General features: G+C 52.5%; 7 protein-coding genes across 7 annotated transcripts; 3 read left to right on the plus strand and 4 right to left on the minus strand.

The window, feature by feature from the left end:
• Window positions 1–1699: 1699 nt before the first annotated feature.
• QC763_122060 (uncharacterized protein) lies at window positions 1700–3916 on the minus strand (the record flags this gene model as incomplete). The annotated part of the gene is made up of 1 exon (XM_062908772.1): window positions 1700–3916. The coding sequence occupies one exon, from the start codon at window positions 3914–3916 to the stop codon at window positions 1700–1702; it is 2217 nt and encodes a 738-aa protein (XP_062771916.1).
• Window positions 3917–4154: 238 nt separating this feature from the next.
• QC763_0025920 (uncharacterized protein) lies at window positions 4155–7335 on the plus strand. Its single transcript, XM_062905454.1, has 8 exons — window positions 4155–4738; window positions 4848–4871; window positions 4934–5058; window positions 5147–5616; window positions 5674–5969; window positions 6026–6309; window positions 6368–6781; window positions 6832–7335. The coding sequence occupies exons 1-8, from the start codon at window positions 4685–4687 to the stop codon at window positions 7268–7270; spliced, it is 2106 nt and encodes a 701-aa protein (XP_062771917.1). The 5' UTR covers window positions 4155–4684; the 3' UTR covers window positions 7271–7335.
• Window positions 5292–6240, minus strand: QC763_0025930 (uncharacterized protein; the record flags this gene model as incomplete). Its single annotated transcript, XM_062905455.1, has 2 exons — window positions 5292–5577; window positions 6179–6240. 2 exons carry the CDS (start codon window positions 6238–6240, stop codon window positions 5292–5294), a joined length of 348 nt encoding a protein of 115 aa, XP_062771918.1.
• A 55-nt stretch (window positions 7336–7390) lies between the features above and the next one.
• QC763_122080 (uncharacterized protein) lies at window positions 7391–7891 on the minus strand (the record flags this gene model as incomplete). Its single annotated transcript, XM_062908773.1, has 1 exon — window positions 7391–7891. One exon carries the CDS (start codon window positions 7889–7891, stop codon window positions 7391–7393), a length of 501 nt encoding a protein of 166 aa, XP_062771919.1.
• Window positions 7892–8045: 154 nt separating this feature from the next.
• On the plus strand, window positions 8046–9388 carry QC763_122090 (uncharacterized protein; the record flags this gene model as incomplete). Its single annotated transcript, XM_062908774.1, has 2 exons — window positions 8046–8544; window positions 8601–9388. The coding sequence occupies 2 exons, from the start codon at window positions 8046–8048 to the stop codon at window positions 9386–9388; spliced, it is 1287 nt and encodes a 428-aa protein (XP_062771920.1).
• A 191-nt stretch (window positions 9389–9579) lies between these two features.
• Window positions 9580–10144, minus strand: QC763_0025960 (uncharacterized protein). Its single transcript, XM_062905456.1, has 2 exons — window positions 9849–10144; window positions 9580–9790 (listed from the first exon to the last, which is right to left on the minus strand). The coding sequence occupies exons 1-2, from the start codon at window positions 10080–10082 to the stop codon at window positions 9716–9718; spliced, it is 309 nt and encodes a 102-aa protein (XP_062771921.1). The 5' UTR covers window positions 10083–10144; the 3' UTR covers window positions 9580–9715.
• Window positions 10145–11031: 887 nt separating this feature from the next.
• QC763_122100 (uncharacterized protein) lies at window positions 11032–12801 on the plus strand (the record flags this gene model as incomplete). The annotated part of the gene is made up of 1 exon (XM_062908775.1): window positions 11032–12801. One exon carries the CDS (start codon window positions 11032–11034, stop codon window positions 12799–12801), a length of 1770 nt encoding a protein of 589 aa, XP_062771922.1.
• Between the last annotated feature and the right edge of the window lie 566 nt (window positions 12802–13367).

Genomic DNA, 13367 nt, shown 5'->3' on the forward strand with positions numbered 1-13367 from the left:
CTACACATGAACACATTTGAAACTACCAGCATCAATCTCTTCCCTGGGAAGATTTCTCACATCTATGAGGAGCGTTGACTAGAACTAGCTTGTGTCAAAGCGACTCATAATTCATAATACCTTGTGCCTATTGTTTGCACAATGCTAAGTAGCAGTCCTCTTAACAAAGCAAAAGTGCTACAGACTGGGTCAATATAATGTCAAGATGTGACTCATTACAATATCCACAGTTGAGAAGCTGCATGGCGCAGCAGAAGCGCGCCGGCTCATAACCCGGAGGTCACTTGATCAAAACAAGTTGCAGCTAAACTTCTTCATTCCCCCCCCCCCCCTTTATTTTGGGGTTCATCTCATTCTTTGTTTTAAAGCTTCATGTCCCTGAAGTCAAGCGTATGTTTTGTCTCATCAAGCCCTGGTATACCTCTCGGTGATTTGAATCAACCATCGAAGTAATCGGGCAAGGTTTGGCTGGGCCTTGGCTTCTCACTCTCAACCTGATTAACTATGCTTCAGAAACTCCAGGCTTGCTATTATCGTCAAAGTACATGAACTTTACGGCCGACTAATAACCGTTGAAACATCGAGCTTTACCCTGCTGTGGGGTGAAGGTGCTGCTCCTGCTGGTAAGATAGGTGGATCAGGATGGCTGTGGCTCCTTTCCACCACCTGCCGGCGGCCAGGGCATGTTTGTTGGCTCCTTTCCTCTGAGCCACTGAGTGAGCATGGTGGAAAAGAAATTGCATTTCCTTCGCAAGGTGCCGCTCTGGTGATACTGTGGAGTCTACCGTGTGGCTCTGATTTCTTGCAACCAAGCCCACTTTCTTTCTCTCGCTCAGGCTCCTGGCTCCGTCGCTTCTTCACCAATCCATTCATGTTTGTCTTAGCTTCAGTCACTAGGAACCTCACCTTAGATTACACGATAAGACCGCTTAAGCAGAAAGAATCATCACCAACAGCCATAGAGTATAACAAGTCATGAGGAGGATTTCCCGAATAAGGTCCTAAAACAACCTCGGTCCTGCAACAGGTTTCCGTCGAACGTAAAATGCAGCAACGGGCCTCTGCTATCCAAGGATGCCACTCGTGGTGATGACTTTCTCGTCGGCGGATACAGCACAGGCAAACAACAGCTAACCGCTATCAATCATCGTGTGCCTATGGGTAGAGATCAAGAAGGCGACCCCACGTTCTCGCCGTCTGATGGAGCTGCCCACCTCAAACTCAACCAGGTAATATATGCTAACGACGTGCAGAAGATGAAAAGAGAGCTGCAATTCACAACGATCGGACCCCAAGACCTGATATGTTTCGTCGACAACTTCGACATGCAAATGTTGACTCGAGAGTGTGAGGCCATTGCGTCTGCACAAGGCTCCAGAGATAGTCACTAGACAGGAAAACATACCCACGAGGCCTTCAAAGATGGTCATGAGGCGTTAAAGGATTGTGGATAGGCGCGCAAGGACAGTCGATAGGCCTAGAAATATAGTTGATAGGCATTCAAATGTGCTTGATAGGCCTTCAATAACGGCCAAGGGGTTCCAACTGATAGTCGACAGACATTCAGACATTGCTGATACACGGTGTTTGTGGATATTAATGCCAATAATCCACAGCAATACAGCCACATTCCATCCTGCCTCCCCGGGCCAGAAGATGATCCCCGTATATAGTACCTGCTCAACCCTCGACAGCCTTCTCAAAAAGCCAGCTTGCTCACCACCCTCGCCTTCTCCCACCCTTCCTCCGTCCGAAACACATCCACCACCCTCTCCTGCCAAAACTCCTCCGCTGCCTCCCTCGCCGTCAACCCATTATACACATCCAACACCTCCCTATCCGCCCCCTCCCTGAGCAGCATCAGCACCGTCTCTGCGTGTCCATGCCTGGCAGCAATCCACAGCGCCGTCTGCCCATAGTGTCCCGAAGAATTGATATCCATCCCAAACCCAATCAGCTGCTGCGCCACGCTCGTGTGCCCGTTCCTCGCCGCGATCCAGAGCGCACTAGTCTGGTTCTCGGAGTCCCTCTCCTGCTGCAAGACCTCGTGCACAACCCCCTTTTGCTGGAAATACATCGTCAGCGCCTTGACGGCGTTGCCGTTCCCCATCGATGCTGCCTTCCATAGCACGGTTCTATTCTCGCTTGATGCCCCGGGCCCGTAGTCGGCCTTTTCATCGAGAAGCATCCTCACGCAGTAGGGGTGATTGGCAACGGCCGCCATCCAGAGCGGTGTCCGTCCTGACGCGTCCTTTGCGTCGATTTTGGCGCCGCGGGAGACGAGGGTTTTGGCGATGGGTTGGTGTCCCTGGTTGCAGGCTACCCACAGGGCGGTAGAAGCGTTTTCGTTGCAGGGAGTCTCCAGTTCGGCGCCCCGGTCGAGGAGCTTGTTCACATAGGTGGATTTGTTGTCTTTGCAGGCTATGTACAGAGGGGTAAAGGGGATGCCGTTGATGCCAGAGGGGAGGTTGATGTCGATGTCGGGCCGGGCGAGGAGCATGTCGACGATGAGATGGTGTCCGTACATGAGGGCGGAGCCGAGGGGGGTTTGCCCTCCGCGGCCTTTGTGGTTGACGTTGACGTCGTTGCAGTTGAGGAGGAGCTTGGCCATTTCGAGGTGGCCCTGGAGGGCGATGATGTTGAGCGCCGTGTCACCGTGGCAATCCTTCACGTTGGTGTTGCAGTGAGGAAGGGCGAGGAGGCAAGAGAAGAGGGACTCGTAGCCTGGTTTGTCGGCTAGGAAGACCAACGGTGGTCCTCGAGAGGTGTGCCAGGCGTTGACGTGGAAGCTTGGCCTGGCGACGACTGCTGCCGCCGCTGCTTGGTTTCCTTGTCTGATTGCCCATTGAAAGGCCTGACTGGGGATCTGGTCCAGTTGATTTAGTAGATGCTTCAAGTCCCGCTTCGTAGACGGCTCAGGGCCTGGGATGCTCGGTATTTGTCGATATTTCAGATACAAAATCGTGTTTTCAACCACTCGGTGCAGGGACATGTTGTAGTCTGGCTGCAGTATCCCATCAGCACTTGCATCCGACGCTATCCCGATCAGCGCATAGATATTATCGCGTGGATCGGTGGCCTTGCTTGCACCGAACCGCCCCAGGAGTGAACACAGATCCGGTGCGTCTTTCCACCATGACCTTTGCCGCAGGTATCCGGGCATGATATCCAAGACAGCTTGGGTGTGCGCGTCAACTTCTAACCCCATTAGCTTGGGCATGAGAACAAACACCCGTGTCGGAATGGTGTTGAAACCACAGCTGATAACAGCGCTCCTGGCGCTGAAAACCTCTTGGAGAATCCATACCCTCTTGAACCATGGCCGGCTTAACATATCTTTCAAGGCATTGACCCGGCATGTTTTGATGCTGGTCTCGCCCGTTCCGTCTCTCTTCACGAATATTGACCACTCCTTAACCCAAGCATCTGGCGAATTCCTTCGATAGTTCTTCCTTTTAGTTGCTCGCTTGTCCAACTGGCTCATCAAACCCATGAGAAGATCGATGTCGTCCGTACCTGGCCCAAGCCATATGTGCACATTCTGGGCGTTGGAATAAACCAGCCTCATTTGCTTCACCTGGTGGTTCTTTTCTCGATGGCTCCTTTGGTCGATACACAGGGCGTCAACCCATAGGATTCGATCCTGGTCTGGCTGCCTCAGACAACACAAGGCCAAGTAGAGATTTTCTGTCACCGCAGCCTTCTTCCCGCATAGTTCAATTTCCTTTGATATCGGCGCATCACCCCACGCATAGGAGAGAGACTCGTAAGGGACACCCTCAACCTGGTGGAGAAAGGTCTCAAACAGTTCACATCGAACCGGTTCGTCCACGCGGCCTCTGAGAAGACGTATGAGACGAATTGCATCGGTTTCGAGGTCGATAGGTGTGTATATGTAGTCAGAATCCGGCGACATGATGTTGCGCGTCCGATCTCCGGCTCCCGAGGGTCAAAAATTATAAAATGAGACGTTATTGAAGCCCGAACGTGAATTACGCGCCGAGGGCTGCAAAGGTGCTGCGGGGTCAATCCAGCTCTCGATCAATCATAGACGAGACAGCAAAAGCGCTCACTGCCGCAGGCGCACTGCTGTGTGACTTGATGGGACACATTTTTTGTTGCTTGTGGCTCAGAATCCGGCCCTGTCAGTGGTCGTCAACTGTGCTTGCCGCAATCGAGGTTGCCTTGACAGGAAAATATTGACCAATCACCTTCGTCTGCTTCCGATAGATAGTTGATCAAGGGCCTGACATGCTTGGAAGAAAGAGGGCATGTTGCCTCGATAGTATTGTTTGACACACATGGCCAAGGATGGGAATGCTCAATCCTGAGCAGAGCTCATGGTTCGAACGAAGCGCTGTACTGTATAGGAACCGGCTGATGGCCCAAGCTTCTCGATCCTCGGCGGCAGCCCCTACTCGGGCTCGCGTTCCGGTTCCGCGGGTCTTGGGTGATCCCCTCACTGCACATCCCACGGCCGCTTTCTCTGTCGAACAGTGCAACATCAACCGTTGTCCAGGCGAAGCACCCACCCGACGAATTGTCCTGGGCCCCGAGATCTGTTTCTTATCACTGCATTCGCCTGGTGAAAGTCCCCTTATCAGAGGCAATCGTCTTAGACCCCCGCTTAACGCACGCCAGCAGCGTGTGTGTTAAGCAGCGGATTGCTGGACTGTCCGCGAATATGGAGGAACTGCCCGAGCTGGCCGATAATAATGATCACTCGGCAAAGAGAGCCGTAGGTAGCACGTCCCTCACTACATCATGGTAGAAGAACGGTCGATAATTTCGCCGTGTCAGACTTTTGGTGATATCGAAGTTAACACTGACAAATATGTTGGGGACAGTGTGACCAGTGTCGGCAGCGGAAGGTGTGTATATTCACTTCCACCATCAATGTTCGACAGAAGTGTTAAGTCGAAGTGCCGGGTAGATTCGTTGTGATAAAGAGTTGCCTGTATGTTCAAACTGTAGAACTGCCAGTCGGAGTTGTAGCTCGACCGGCCTCGGCCAGAAGCCTCGCGAACCCAGGCAGAGAGTTCTCATCACCCATCAATAGTGAGGAAATGCCCGTCTTCATTGTTGCCCATGTCTGTCGGTATCCCGTTCTGGGAAGACTAACACCCACCCATTTGGTTGTTTGCAGTGAGAGAAAGATCGATAGTCTCGACTCCCGCCTGGGAGCCATCGAGAAGATGCTGCACAACTTGACCGTCTCCCTCAACAACCGAGGCCCACCAACAGCATCCTCGAGTATCTCTCCTACACTCGAGTCAGCAGCAGCAGCCTCGTCATCGGCCCCTCGTGAGAATAGTACAGATGCTTTGTTTGGTGCTGACAAAGACAATGAGAGCGATGACTTCGAGGCTACCGCTTTGATGAAGGAGCATACCGCATTTGCGACTCAGTTCATCGAAAACACCACATTTCCATTCCTCGATCCAGAGATGCGGGCGGCATTCTTGTCCCTGCAGGAGCTTGTCAAACTCCAAAACATCGAGAATGCCCGCCATGATGCGCGGTTCACCACTGCGAAACCTCTCCCAAAAGGCGGCTGGGCTGAACTGCCTATGCCGTCTGCTGATATAGTTCTCAGTGTCCTGCGCGAGATCAAACGTCTGTCAATATGTTATCCCTCTCCTGAAGGTCTTGTAAGTACTGACTCCAGCACAGAACACCCTCCTATGGGCTTTCCAGCAATTGCCACATTCACCGGCATCGAGGACTTTCCCGACAACGTTCGCAGGGTCTATTTTGCGACTGAAGAGTACAGTTTAATGCAATGGGGGATCGTGAATTTGGGCTTGTACTTCACCCTGCAAGAGAGAGGGGCTGCGTCAGAAGGGGATCGTCAAGTTCAACTGTTCGAGGCTTCGTTTCTTTGCCGGGATAACATCGAAACCGCGCTTACAAATCTCCCTCTTTTGTTACCGCAGCGCAGAGAGAGTGTCGAGCTTCTAATAATGGCTGTATGTATCAGCAGTGTCCTATCCTGTTCACGATGCGGGGCTGATCCATAGAGCAGACGATGTACGCCATCGAGGAGTCGAAATACTCGCTCGCCCGAGATTTCATCACTATAGCGGCGAATATTTGCCAGACTCTGGGCTATCACCGAGCCCGTAGTCCGAGCACCACGGAGTCTGAGCATAAAGCGATGTTATTTTGGACAACATACATCTTCGATAGCGCCCTGTCACTGCGAGCTGGACGGCCGACCGCAATCCAGGATTGGGACATAACAATCCCTAGAGAGATCGGTCCCAAGGTCAAGAACGTAGATCCACTCTGGAAGATTGGTCAAGCTCAGTATGTTGACTGTTGGCGGTCTCATTGTGCACCGTGTATTCGGCTAATGTATCGATAGGTGGATCAGCTGGAGCGAAGTTATGGGAAGGACGTACAGAGAGCTCTACAGCCCTGAGGCTCTGGCCCGAACCGCTGAGAAGCGTGCCGAAAACGCGCGCCAGCTGGCTCAAGCACTCCAGGATGTGGTAGCACGGTCAGCTCCGCTGATTGAGCATGTCGTCGAGAAAATGAAGATGTCCGGGGGCTATAATGCCCAGGCACGCTTCTCATTCGATATAGCAGTCGTCGGTGATGCTCTGGTTCAATGGTCAGTTTTGACTCTGATCTACCGTGCAATCCCAACTCTACCGGGGTCGCCAAGTACCTTCAACCCAGAGTGCATCCATGCAGCACGGGAAGCATTTTCTAGTCACGAGGGTTGCATGGCATTGTGTGGTGAGAGCCTATTCATGAAGGCAGGGTATATTCAGTGGTATGTGTTCGCCCCATCTTCCATGACCATGTGCTTAATACGGCATGCAGGAATATTCTCTATATCCCTTTCATCCCTCTCGTCGTGCTCTTCTGCCACACCATCGAAACGGCAAACGAAGAAGACTTTGCTATACTGGTGAGATTCACCGAGGGCTTACAACCTGTGGCGCCCGTTTCCTCAGGAGTTACCAAGCTGTATCGGATATCGCAGGTGCTGGTAAACATTGCCAGTCTGTGGCTCCAAACCAGAAAGCAGGGGCAGCAAGATCATAACATGAGTATGGTTGGAGACAACGTCGAGATGTACTTGAACCAGTTAGGTTTCATGCCGCAGCATTCCCAACAGGACCACACGTATGGGATCGGAGGACCGGCAGGATTCGGCTATGATATGGACCAGTCTGCTCAGCTGGCGAACTGGTTCTCCGGGAACACGCATATTTTTGGCCTGATGGAGGAAGATCTGTCGGGATTCCAAGGTTTCTAGTCCGGCCAGACAGGGTAGCATGAGATCGTAAGGCTGTAACAACTTCTTCCAAGACTACCCAAACGGCACCACGATGCGATGTTGGCTGTATGATTCCCATATGATGTTAAAAGAGAGGGCTCAATCAGTGGGCTTCCGTGGATCGTAAACTTCATATCCCTCGTCCTCTGTGTCGCTCTCTACGAGTTCGCTTTTCGGCGCTAGCACACTACTGGATCCTGTCACCTCGGATTTAGGAGCAGTGGCTGTTTTCGTGTCTGCTGGTGGTCCGCTGGCTCCAGCTCCTGGCACAAATGCTGACTTGAAACCTGTCTTTTTGAAGCCGCCCTTTTTGAACCCCCCTCCACCCGTCGATGCCGCTGCCTCGCTAAGCTTGATGCTGATGACGCCCTCGGCCTTTTGTTCTTGTCGTCGGGCGCGGGCAATGGCGTTGGGGTCCTTGACCATTGCTTTCATATCCTTCAAACGTTGCTTGTGGGTGTGGTCGTAAGAACTGAGGTGGGCTTCGTAGTCATTGTTGCGGCTGTAGCCCTTCTGGCAGAGCTGACAATAGAAAGCCTGTCGGGCTTCTCGCGCCGACGAAGTTTGGGCCGGAGGAAGAGTCTGGTTTCGGGGAGGCATCGGGGGCAGTCGTAGGTATCGAATATCGGACGCGGTGAGTGACGGGAGGAGATGAGCGCCGCGTGGTTGTCAAAGAATTTAGCCTTGATCGGACATCTAAACTTGCAACGAGTAGGAAAAAGGACAAAGTAATCACAAGGGTGCTTGTGCTCAAATGAGGTATGCCAAGCCTGGGGGCCCTGAACAGTGTGGGGTTAGAGTCGGGTTTAGTGGGCATTGTCCCCCAGGGTCCGCCAAGTTCAGATGCCAACAACGGCTCAACCAACGCATCGTTTCGGGGCTCAACAATTCCAAGGCTGGAAAAAAAACACAGAAGCCATCACCGAGGATTTTGCACTGCGCTTTCTTTGAGACAGGCCGGGTCACGCCGTGTTTGTCTCCCCCTTCATCCACCATGGAGTACCATACGTTACGATCAAGAGCTTCTCAGGACACTCTTGTGTCCAACGCTTCTACTTCGCTCTCCCTGCTCGAACTGGATCCAACACCAATGGACTCTCCTGCCTCCGTCCCATACACCGACAAAGACCTCCCACCACTACCTGAGCAGCCAGAAGAATCACTCTCGGACTCGACACACTCGCTCCGGTCCAACCCGACAACTACTTCCAGCGTCGGGTTAAGCGGCGCCGGTCATGGGCCAATCTTCTACTGCAAGCTCCTCCGCCGTTAACGCTTTCCTGACTCTGCGCTAACAAACAGCCTTCAGTAACACGAATCCAGCGCTACTCGTCGTACACATTTTCACTGTTCACGACCCTACATCTGGCTACAACCTCGGTCATCCCCGTCCTCGCCCGTTCCGTGCCCGCCTCCGAGTCGTACCTCCTCCTAGCGCGCGAGATCTACCAAACACCACTCTCCGAACCGTTGCTCGTCGCTTTACCAGTCGTAGTCCACATCGGTGCGGGGATAGCCACCCGCCTTATTCGAAGGTCGCAAAATCTCAAGCGGTACTATGGCGACGACCATCATCACAGAAAGGGCAGTGTGCCAACAAAACAGACCCCCACTCTAAGGAGTGGATGGCCCACCTTCAGCTACATTGCCGCGTCAGGATACGGCTTCACCGCCATCTTCGCGGCGCACGCATTCATGAATCGGGGCTTGCCACTTCTAGTAGAAGGTGACAGTGCCAACATCGGGTTGGCATTCGTAGCGCATGGGTTTGCGAAGCATCCTGTTATCTCCTGGACCTCGTTTGTGTCGTTGATCGGTCTCGGTGTTGGGCACATGGTCTGGGGGTGGGCGAAGTGGGTTGGGGCGGCGCAGGGTGCCGGTTGGCAGCTTGAGAGGCACACTGGGAATGCGGCGGTTGACAAGCAAACCAAGAAGAAGAGAAGGAGAAGGTTGCTGGTTATCAATGGAGTTGCTGCTATTGGGTGCGTGATGTGGGCTGCTGGTGGTCTTGGGATAGTAGCCAGGGGGGGCGAGACATTGGGGTGGGTTGGGAAGCTGTACGATGGCCTGTACGAGAAGGTGCCTGGCCTCTTTTGAAGGGGATCAGGTCTGATACTTTTTTTTGAAATGGCTTCCTTTCTTGTCATGGACAAGACTGGAGTCATACGATTTGATGAGTGCATTTCCGTCTACATAGAGATCTTCAAGGCGGATACCCTGAGCAAAGTCATGGTGGCAACGGAAAAGGTGTTGGGAGGTGGTCATACATCAACTGGATTATCTTGCATACTGCATAGCGTGTATTTAACAACGTATATAGGCATATAACATATTTGGTCAACCCAATTTTGGATCTTGGTCTGCTCCTAGGCCTTCGACAGGCGCATTCTCCTCTTCATTCTACTTCTTATGTCCGACATTCCCTCAGGGCTCATCGCAAAGCTTGTACCGGGTAACATATCTGTCCAATCCCCAGTCACAGCCGTAGCATTCACACATCTAGCCCGTCCTGCTGTTAGCAATTGTCTCACTCCTGGTGAGAGAGGGTATAGCCTACGTTCTTCTTGCCTCCTGGCACACAAGACCACAGTCTTTCCGCATTTTGGCTGCTGCCATCTCCATTGGCCCCAATGATTCCGTTCCAGCAAGCCGAAGCATCAATCATATCTCTGCAGGTCTCGACATTGGTCGCAGTAACCGGACAAGGGCCAGTCACGTTGTGTTGGCGGCCGTATAGGGCTGGGGAGGCGATCGCCAGCGTGGCAGTAGCGAGTAGTATGAGAAGCTTCATGTTGTAATCGGTTTTAGAGTCTTCGCCAAAAGGACTGGATCCTGAAAACAGGTCTTAGGGACGTGCATGGCCGATATATAATCCACAACAACTCCCCTATCAAGATTTGCTTGTGCGGGTGAATCAACCATCTGGATGATCTACAGGTTCCCCGCACCAATGCCAATGCTTTCTGTTGACCTTGTATATTGTTGCGCTTCATCTATTCGACCGGCTGGTCCCGACTAGAAAGCTTTGGAAATGGGGGGTTGTTTAGCCTAGATTAAAATGCCTGATAGGCACATCGGGAGTTGTTAGATACAAACTCAGGGGTAAAACGCTCCTCAAGACCTTACATGATTATGCACTTGAGACGCTTCGAGAACGTGGTCGTAATCTACTCTTGCAGATATTTGGAGAAGTTAATTCGTGAGGTGGTCAGTGAAACAGGGCCAGATCGGATAATGCCGACGGCAACGAAGCAGACGGTCCACTACGTGTAAGCATGAGAGCTTCACTCAAACACAAAGCGAAATACAGAAGTGCATTGTTGTGTGGATATCTTGACAGAATTCCGAGCAGCTAATGGCTGCTCGTCACAGTAACCATACCACCAATGGAGTAAAACCACACGCGGGGAACTTCACCAAGACATCGATGTCATTACAATAGGATTCTCGGCTCTTTTGATTCAAAAGCAGATCAATCACAGGCAAACAAACGCCTTTTGTCGGTGAAGAAAACACCCAATGTCTTAAACGATGATGTCATCGGCTCACTCTCACTTGGGGGCCGGCCTCTCGGGACCGCCCGCCTGCACGAACAGTCCCTGCTTTTTGGTTCTGGAACGGACAACTCAAACGCCCCTGAGAGCGGACCGCTAATCAGTGCAGAAAGATCGGACGCTATTTGATATAGCTTATTCGGACCTACTGGACGCCATCTTTTGTCTCAATGCCAGCCGCCATCAATGACGTTACTTTGTTTGCTAAATCGGGGAGGAGCTGCTCGCGGCCTTCGATCCACGTCATATGCATCCTCCACGATATGTTGCGGCAGACATAATATCAACCTAAATCCCACACCAACCGCTGCCAGGGGATCACAGCTCAGATTGAACTTCACCAACACCTACCTACGGTACTGTGCTACAGCAAGCCAACCACTTCACACCATGGGATCCGTTGATAAACCAAGCCTGACAGGCATTGACCTTCCAATAATCAAGCTCGATACCACACTCACCGAGCTCTTCAGACGAGCGAGCCCACAAAACGCAAGCACCCGTTTGGGAATGGTGTTTTGTGGTGTCAACAGCGGCGTTGACCTCAACCCAGATTTTCCACGCAACACAAAGTACCTCTATCAAGACAGCCCTTTCAACACCGTCCCTCGGAAAGAGCTCACACGAAAGAACCACGACCTCAGGAAGTCCCTAGCTATGAAGTATCTCAGCCTCATCCCCCAAAGAGACGCCTTCATCGCAGGTCCATCCCCAGTGATCATGTTCAACATGAACCAGTCCCCCGCCACAGTCGCCCACGATCGTGAAGAAGCCACCACCACCCTCTCCGTCCTCGACCCCTCCCAAAGACCCAACCTGGTCTTCTGCCCCGGCCCGTCCAAGATCCCCATGAAAGAATACGGCATCGACAAGATCACCTACAAAATCGTCGCTGACGGCCTGGAGTCATATCCCCTAACCCACTCCCTAGAAACCCACTGGATCCTCAACTCCAAAGCCGGCCTCGCCAGGTCCGGTCTTCCCACGCCCAGGTGCGACATCATCTCCGTCAAGGGATACCCCCCAGCCTCTCCCAGATCGTGCTGCGACGCCTGCCGCGCAGACAAGCGATCCAACGATTTGACATTCATCCCCGAATCTTGCTCCGGCCCAAGCGGTCAATGGGTGAAGACCGAATCTGCCAAAGTGCTCTCTGCCATCTCCTCCCGGCCGGTGCCGTTTGTTCTCAAGAACCAGCAGGTTTTCGGCGGAGCGGGAACCTGGGTGGTGACCACGCAAGAACAAAAAGACGATTTGCTGTCTGATTTTTCCAGCCCCGACGGCCCCCTGAGGAAGTTGCTGTCCCAAGTCACTCCCGAGAATCATCACATGGATCCCGCGGCGGTGGTGATCTCGGATATGGTCTCCAACCCCATCGGGGACTACGGCTTGACCTTTTTCGTCAATGAGGACGGGGAGCCTGTTTTCTTGGCGACATCAGAGCAAATGACTGATGGGAATAACGCCTGGGTTGGCAGCACCATCGTCTACTCGAGGCAGGAGGCACTGTACGAGAGATTCCAAGTGCTGATGTCGCGGACTGCGGAATTTGTGGCGAAACATGGGTATGTCGGGCCGGTGGGGATCGATGTCTTGGAGACGGGGACAGAAGGGGAGACGGAGACGCATTGTGGGGAGAGAACAAAGTTTCACGTGGTGGATTTGAATGTTAGGACGTCGGGGAGCCTGGCCTTGCCGTTGTTGAAGGGGCATTTCACCCAAAGGGGGCTGGATTGCGCCAGCAGTTTTGGCATTACGGTTAAGGGCGGAAGGGAGGAGTTTGTGAGGAAGTGGAGGAGGGAGTTTGAGGAGGGAAGGATGTTTGTGTTGAGTTGGTATGAGGATCGGGAGGAGGGGGCGAGCATTGCGGATGTGGTTGTGGGGGCGGAAAACGAGGAGGGGTTGCAAGGGATGATTGAGCGGGTTAGGGAGGGCAGCGAGGAGGTTATTTTCTAATTGTTTTTCTTGGGGGTTTTCTGGGTTTGTATTAAGCAGGCGGTTTTTATTATTAGCAAGCCGGTGTTGTGGTCTAGAGTCAGATCGACTTTCTGTTCGATATGAAAGAAGCAATGATTTTAGTGGACGATCCGTTAATTCCCAAGTATAATACAGTCCACAGCTCTCAAGGAAAAAATGGCTAGGTCCCATATTCGGACCTTGAAATACCACCGGCAGTTGAAGCCCTACTGCTTCCAACGTGGCACGGCAGATCACCGTTGCATCCAGCCCCTCTTTGAGTCTGGTTCCCCTTCTCCAACATTTCTTAGTCACTGCTTCCTCAGCTCACAGGAGCCAGTCCGCAGGCGGGGAACTTTCTATTGTTTCCCACTAAAGGCAAAGAAGGCAACGCAGGTTAAGCATGGTGTCTGAGCGGGTACCATTCATGAAAAGAGTCTGGGGAAGGTCTATGCAATGATCGCCGCCGTTAATGGCAAGGTAAGTCTCCGTTGGCTTTTCGATTGGTGCGCGAGGACACCATCTGGATGGCTGAGAAACAATAGTTTGTACTGCAAGGTGTGGCA

Source organism: Podospora pseudopauciseta, chromosome 1 (assembly GCF_035222475.1).
Source record: "Podospora pseudopauciseta strain CBS 411.78 chromosome 1, whole genome shotgun sequence".
Lineage (NCBI taxonomy): Eukaryota > Fungi > Ascomycota > Sordariomycetes > Sordariales > Podosporaceae > Podospora > Podospora pseudopauciseta.